The sequence below is a fragment of the Watersipora subatra genome, chromosome 2 (assembly GCF_963576615.1).
Source record: "Watersipora subatra chromosome 2, tzWatSuba1.1, whole genome shotgun sequence".
Lineage (NCBI taxonomy): Eukaryota > Metazoa > Bryozoa > Gymnolaemata > Cheilostomatida > Watersiporidae > Watersipora > Watersipora subatra.
Genome location: NC_088709.1, coordinates 65034896 through 65041360, shown reverse-complemented (window position 1 = coordinate 65041360; position 6465 = coordinate 65034896). Strand labels below are relative to the sequence as shown.

The 6465-nt window shown below is 37.6% G+C and overlaps 1 protein-coding gene across 1 annotated transcript; it reads left to right on the top strand.

The window, feature by feature from the left end:
- The first annotated feature begins 2717 nt into the window (after positions 1-2717).
- Positions 2718-3316, top strand: LOC137388447 (protein FAM200B-like). The gene is made up of 2 exons (XM_068074933.1): positions 2718-2917; positions 3058-3316. The coding sequence occupies exons 1-2, from the start codon at positions 2718-2720 to the stop codon at positions 3314-3316; spliced, it is 459 nt and encodes a 152-aa protein (XP_067931034.1).
- The last annotated feature ends 3149 nt before the right edge of the window (positions 3317-6465 follow it).

The following is a 6465-nucleotide window of genomic DNA, read 5'->3' as shown; positions in this document are numbered from 1 at the left end:
AAATATCGCAAAAAAGTAGCGGCTAATAGTCCAAAAGGTACGGTAGTTATCTGAAGTCACCTGACCAGCATTATCGACAATACTAGGGTTTAGTTTTGCGTTAGTGTTGTGGATTTCTCAGCATAAATTGTTTGATTGTATGACTTGTAATAAAAAAAGTGGATGATAAGTACGACACTGAATTTCCGCCATTGTCGACGCAGAACAAAACCCTTAAAATGGAAATGGTGGCCCTGAGAAGGGCCGAGGTGGTTGGTGGGACTACTGGCACTCAGAAATCGATTTTGACTGGTGAGTCCAGTAGCCCGAGAGGGTCACTATCATCCTCGATGGAGCCTACCAATGGGCGGACGATCTTGGACTCCACTTCATGCCGTGGAGTAGGGCAAGCATCACGGGCTGGCCTCTAGTACGGCCGTCGGTCCTGCCGTGGCCTTTGGTAGCGTTGCCCTCGGTGATGGTGTTGGCGACGGGGTGAACACGCCCTCGGTCTCTGGGGTTCAGTCTGAGTAGACTGTGTTCTCCGGCGCTCAGCAGAGACGTGCGCATGCAGGAGAGGCTGAGTGGTGAACACCTCATCACAGGAGGAGCAGCGGTGTCTGTGTACATGAGCGTGCCTCTGTAGGTCACTCTCCTTGTTGCAAGAAAAATCGCAAAAAGTACACGAGTGCTTCATGCTTGAAAAGCGAATGAACTGTAAATCAATGTGTGCCAGTATTTATAGACAGTCAGCATGCGTAAGAGAGTTGATGACGTCTTTTCTAAGCCTATAATCCGGCAGCTTCAAATTGCTGACTCAATGGATCTATATTACGTTCGTCGCAATTCAGACAGATTTGAATAGTCATTTATAAGGCGCACGCTTAACACTTGTCCAATGTAGCGTATATGTATGGTTTATACTAGCATTTTTTTATGTTAACCATTTATTACCATATTGTTCTAAGATTTGTATGTTACTATACAAACACTAAAAATTATTAATACTCGTATTGCGTGATTAGTTAGTGACAAATGTTATCGTTTTTGTATTCGAAATATGTTATTGTGGAATTGGTTGACCTAATTACTGTGCAGCCAATCAATTGTAGATTTTTTCCTGGGATTGCTATATAACCTGTCAGTTTTATCATTGCTGGTGTGTTACTGCTTGGCATTGAGCGATATAACACCAATAAAGATACTGCGTTCTTTACAATAAGCTCTGCTTGATTTTCAAAAGCAAATAGGGTATAAAATTCTTGTCACTGTTTCTGACTTTAGCATTGTGATATTAGCCAGCGTATCATAGCTGCTTTCACTATAAAGGCTATTGACCGAACATCAAGAATTATTGCTCTTGGCTTGCTAGGGTGTAACAGTTGAGAAAAGACACCATCGAGTCTGTTTATCGGCTCACTATCGAGTCTGTTTATCAGCTCACAATTGAGTCTGATTATCAGCTCACTATCGAGTCTGTTTATCGGCTCACTCCCGAGTCTGTTTATCGGCTCGCCCACGAGTCTGTTTATCGGCTCGCCATCGAGTCTGTTTATCGGCTCGCCATCGAGTCTGTTTATCGGCTCGCCATCGAGTCTGTTTATCGGCTCGCCATCGAGTCTGTTTATCGGCTCGCCATCGAGTCTGTTTATCGGCTCACCCCCAAGTCTGTTTATCGGCTCACACACGAGTCTGTTTATCGGCTCACCCACGAGTCTGTTTATCGGCTCCCCATCGAGTCTTTTTATCGGCTCACCCACAAGTCTGTTTATCGGCTCGCCCTCGAGTCTGTTTATCAGCTCGCCCACGAGTCTGTTCATCAACTCATCGAGTTTGCGTGAACGCGCTCTCGAGTTGGGAGTTGTCTATCCTCGTTGAGCAGAATTTACTTCAGATTGATGACTTAAAAAAATAATTCGTAAGCAATCATGGCTCAGAGATTGGTAGACAGAGAAAACCGACGTTTTAATCCAAACTGGACTACACAATTCTTTTTTCATGAAGTAAAAATGGAAACCTATATGTTTGATATGCAATAATTCAGTCGCTATAAACAAGGTAGCAAATATCAAAAGGCATTACATTACACTCAAAACCATCCTGACTATGACGGAAGATTTCCTCTAGGGACAGCTAGGAGGCAGGAACAGCTTGATAGATTAACAAGGCAGGCTAATGGACAAATGGCTATGATGAGGGAGCTACAAGCTTGCAACAAAGAGCAGCTACTGCTGGTTATGAAGTTTGTTATAAAATTGCCAAAGCGATGGCTCCATACAGCCACAGTGAACTGTTCAAAGAATGCATGGTTTCAGCCGTTCAAGCACTCTACCCCAAAAAGCTAGATATTCAGCAAGCTGTTCAGTCAGTACCGCTATCTAGGAATACGTGTGCCCGACGGATAGAAGCTATTGCCAATCATGTGACTGAAGGTGTCATATATAACTTGAACATGTGTAAATCATTTTCAGTTGCAGTAGATGAGAGTACTGACATAAACGATGTTGCTCAGCTGAGTGTGTTTGTTCGGTATTATCTCAACAGCAAGTTTAGTGAGGACCTTGCAGCAGCTATTCCACTGTACGACTGGAGAAAATATATATCAGGCATTCAAGGCTTACATGGACTCCCATAAAGTGTCAATGCATAAGATAATTTCTGTAGCAACAGATGGCGCCCCAGCCATGGTGGGTGTATATTCTGGTTTTGTTAATCGCCTGAAAGAAAACAATCCTTAGATGATTGCATTTCATTGTATCATACACGAAAGCATTCTCTGTGCACAACTGAAAGATGAATATGGAAGTCTTATGCTGGACATAATGAAACTAATAAACTTTCTCAGATCAAAATCATCTCTACGACACCGCCAGCTTAGAAAATTTCTGCAGGAGTCTGATTCTCAGTATGATGAATTGTTAGTACACAACAATGTCAGGTTAGTACCATACTGCTATCTTCGAATTATATTTGACATACTTATTTTCATTACATTATGATGAGGTGAAAAAGCACAGCAAAGTTGTGAATATTGTCAATTATTTTTAATATACAAGGTACTTTAATGTATATTTGCAGATGGCTGAGTAAGGGTAGAGCTTTGCAAAGCGTATGGACTGTAAGACAGCATATTGAGCAGTTTCTTAGTGAGATTGGAGGAGATGCAGCAGAACAATTTTTAGAGATTCCCAGATCGGAGCATTCACTGAGAGACATGGCTTTTCTGACAGACATTTTGGCTCATCTGAATGACCTAAATTTGAAATTGCAGGGTGAAGGTCGTAATGTGGTAGAACTCTGGCAGGCAGTAACATCTTTTAAAGACAAACTCTACTGATTTTACGAGGACATAAACAGTGATATGAACCACTTTCCAATCATCAGAGAATTTGTGAATGGTCGTGATGATGTCATGGACCTTAAAACAGCACGCGCTTATTTCATTGATGTTTCTTCAGAGATGGAGTGTCGCTTTGCTGCCTTCGATAGTATCAATGGCATTATTAAGCTGGTTGCGTGCCCATTTCAGGCACATCAGCTTTGGAAAGCCCAAGTTGATAACTTTCCTCATGTTCAGAGAGGTGTGGCAGAATTAGAGCTGTGTGATTTAAAGGCAGATATATTGGCTAAAGCTCAATTTTCTGAGCAAACTATTGTAGGGTTCTGAACGCAACCTGCTGTCCAGGAGAAGTATCCTATGCTATGCAATATGGCAGTGCACTTACTTACTTTCTTTGGTACAACCTACTTGTGTGAATCAATGTTTTCAAGGCTGACATTTATAAAAAGTAGGTATCGGAGTGTACTGACAGAGGACCATACGCAACAGCTCTTAGTTGTAGCAGTAACCGAAGATAAACCAGATATTGCAGCAATAGCTGCAAAGCAAACTCGCTTTCATGTGTCTCATTAACATTACAGATACTTCTTCTGCACAGTAGATTTTGTTGAGAATAAACCTACATGTATATGTGTTATTATGTTACGCCTAGTTACTTTCACGTTTATGTTCATGTATATATGTTTACTTACACATTACTTAAAATACACATACATTTACATATATACAGCTGTATTCATGCCTGGCCCTCCTGATAAGGCCTGGTTACCTGTTTGGCCCTCCAGCAAAAGTATTTGGGCAACCCTGTGCTAGACGTTATTAACAGTTTTTCATCAAATACAAAAGTACTTAGGATAGCACAATTTCTTTTGAACTGAAAATATTAAAACTCTAAACTTGCAAAACTCGATGGAAATATTAAAATCAAATATCGTAAAGACCTACTTGTCACATGTTTTCAAAAATGGGATGTTTTAGAGGTAACTGAAGAAACAGAATGGTTGATGTTTGCTGAGCCTGATGAAGTGTTTTTTTATGAATTGAAAAACAAATAATTTAGTTAAAGCATTTGTTGAAAAGTTGTTTTCTAGTTTTGTGTACTTCTGATCTTTGTTACTAAAAAATTCAATAAGTTTTTCATTAAAAACTTATGCTCTGAAAGCAAATATTTTTCCTTTTTTCATTCGGTAAGAAGTGTCCTCGATATTTTGGCAATATCTCAAAAACTAATTGTTCAATCAATTTGAAACTTTGAAAATTTGAAACATTATTCAAATAAATAAAAATAAATTGCTAAATCAATAAATAAAAGAATATTGCAATATGGTGCAATAAACACAAAAAACAAAAAGATTATGAAAGGAAGACTTGAAAGTATTTATTTCAGGGATACACCTTATCTTTTTTGACATTTCAGATCTCCCTTTTTTGTCCAACTAAAAGATGTCGGAAATTATCATTCACTGCTGCTGCTATAACATAACTTTTAAAAAAATTATTCATTCACAAACACATAAATTTTGCTTGAGCAATGCTTGAAAAAGCATACATTCAGCGAGGCTCATGGAAACAGATAATTTACATACATTCATTTGAATAACTCTTTTTTTTACAGCTAGGTAAAGAGTTGTTGTTTTACAGGCTGTACTGCAGGCGCCAACACATTGGAGCATTTTTTCTGTGATCAAACAAACCTGATGGCAGTTGTTGCTGGTGGATGTGGCCTTCTACTGCTGATCATAATAATTGTCTTAGCCTGTGCTCTCTGTAGAGCTGTTAGAAAAAGGTGAGTTTTTTATGAGGTAATTTTAACTTTGCTCTTTAATACAGTAGGCATTATCCATTCCAGGAATGTTTACGTTATAGGGATTTTACGTTATAAGTATAACAAAATACATATAGATTGCTTAATCCATTGCAAGATCTTTTCTAACTCACCGCTTCGGCCATGCAAAAAGGAAAAACTTGAATTAACTATTTTAATTTGTGGGCTATACCGTAACTGTAGTATTATTGGTTTGCATCGTCAAATTTTTTCCTTTTTATAATCAATCTCACATTTATGAACCTTGATTGCGATAATTTTACAACAAGTTGATGGGGGACTACACATATTTTATGCTCATTTACTTTGCTTATTTTCTCAAACCAAAGAATTTTATTTTATAAAATAAAACTAATAGCAAATATTTTTTTATGTCTACAATAAGGCAAAACAGCGAAACCGTCTAATTATAAAAAGCGGATCTACCTGTTTACAGTCTATCTGTATCTAGAGGTCAAGGGTACATTAAAAGATAACTTTCAACAATACTCCACCTCGTGACATTCAGATTGGTAGACCGACTCTGTAACACCTGCACCAATCGATCGATCGCCCTTAAGTATTTATGAGCAATTGCGCAGCTATCCTATTCTTTGTTTTGCCGACATATTTGACGATTTATTACGAAGAACTAGAATGTTACAAAAGTTTAATAGATATATGAATTATATGCTACCTATGATTGCTAGGATGTATATCATCTAAGCTATAGCTTGATACTCTACTTATGATTACTAGTATGTATACCATCTAAGATATAACATGATACTCTACCTATGATTACTAGTATGTATATCATCTAAGCTATAACATGATACTCTACCTATGATTACTAGTGTGTATATCATCTAAGGTATAACATGATACTCTACCTATGAGTACTAGTATGTATATCATCTAAGATATAACATGATACTCTACCTATGAGTACTAGTATGTATATCATCTAAGGTGTAACATGATACTCTACCTATGATTATTAGTATGTATATCATCTACGTTATAACATGATACTCTACTTATGATAACTAGTATGTTTATCATCTAAGGTATGACATGATACTCTACATATGATTACTAGTGTGTATATCATCTAAGGTATAACATGATACTCTACCTATGATTACTAGTATGCATAACATCTAAGTTATAACATGATATTCTACCTACGATTACTAGTATGTGTATCATTTAAGGTATATTATGATACTCTACCTATGAATGCTAGTATGTATATCATCTAAGGTATAGCATGATACTCTACATATGATTACTAGTATGTATATCATCTAAGGTATAACATGATACTCTACCTATGATT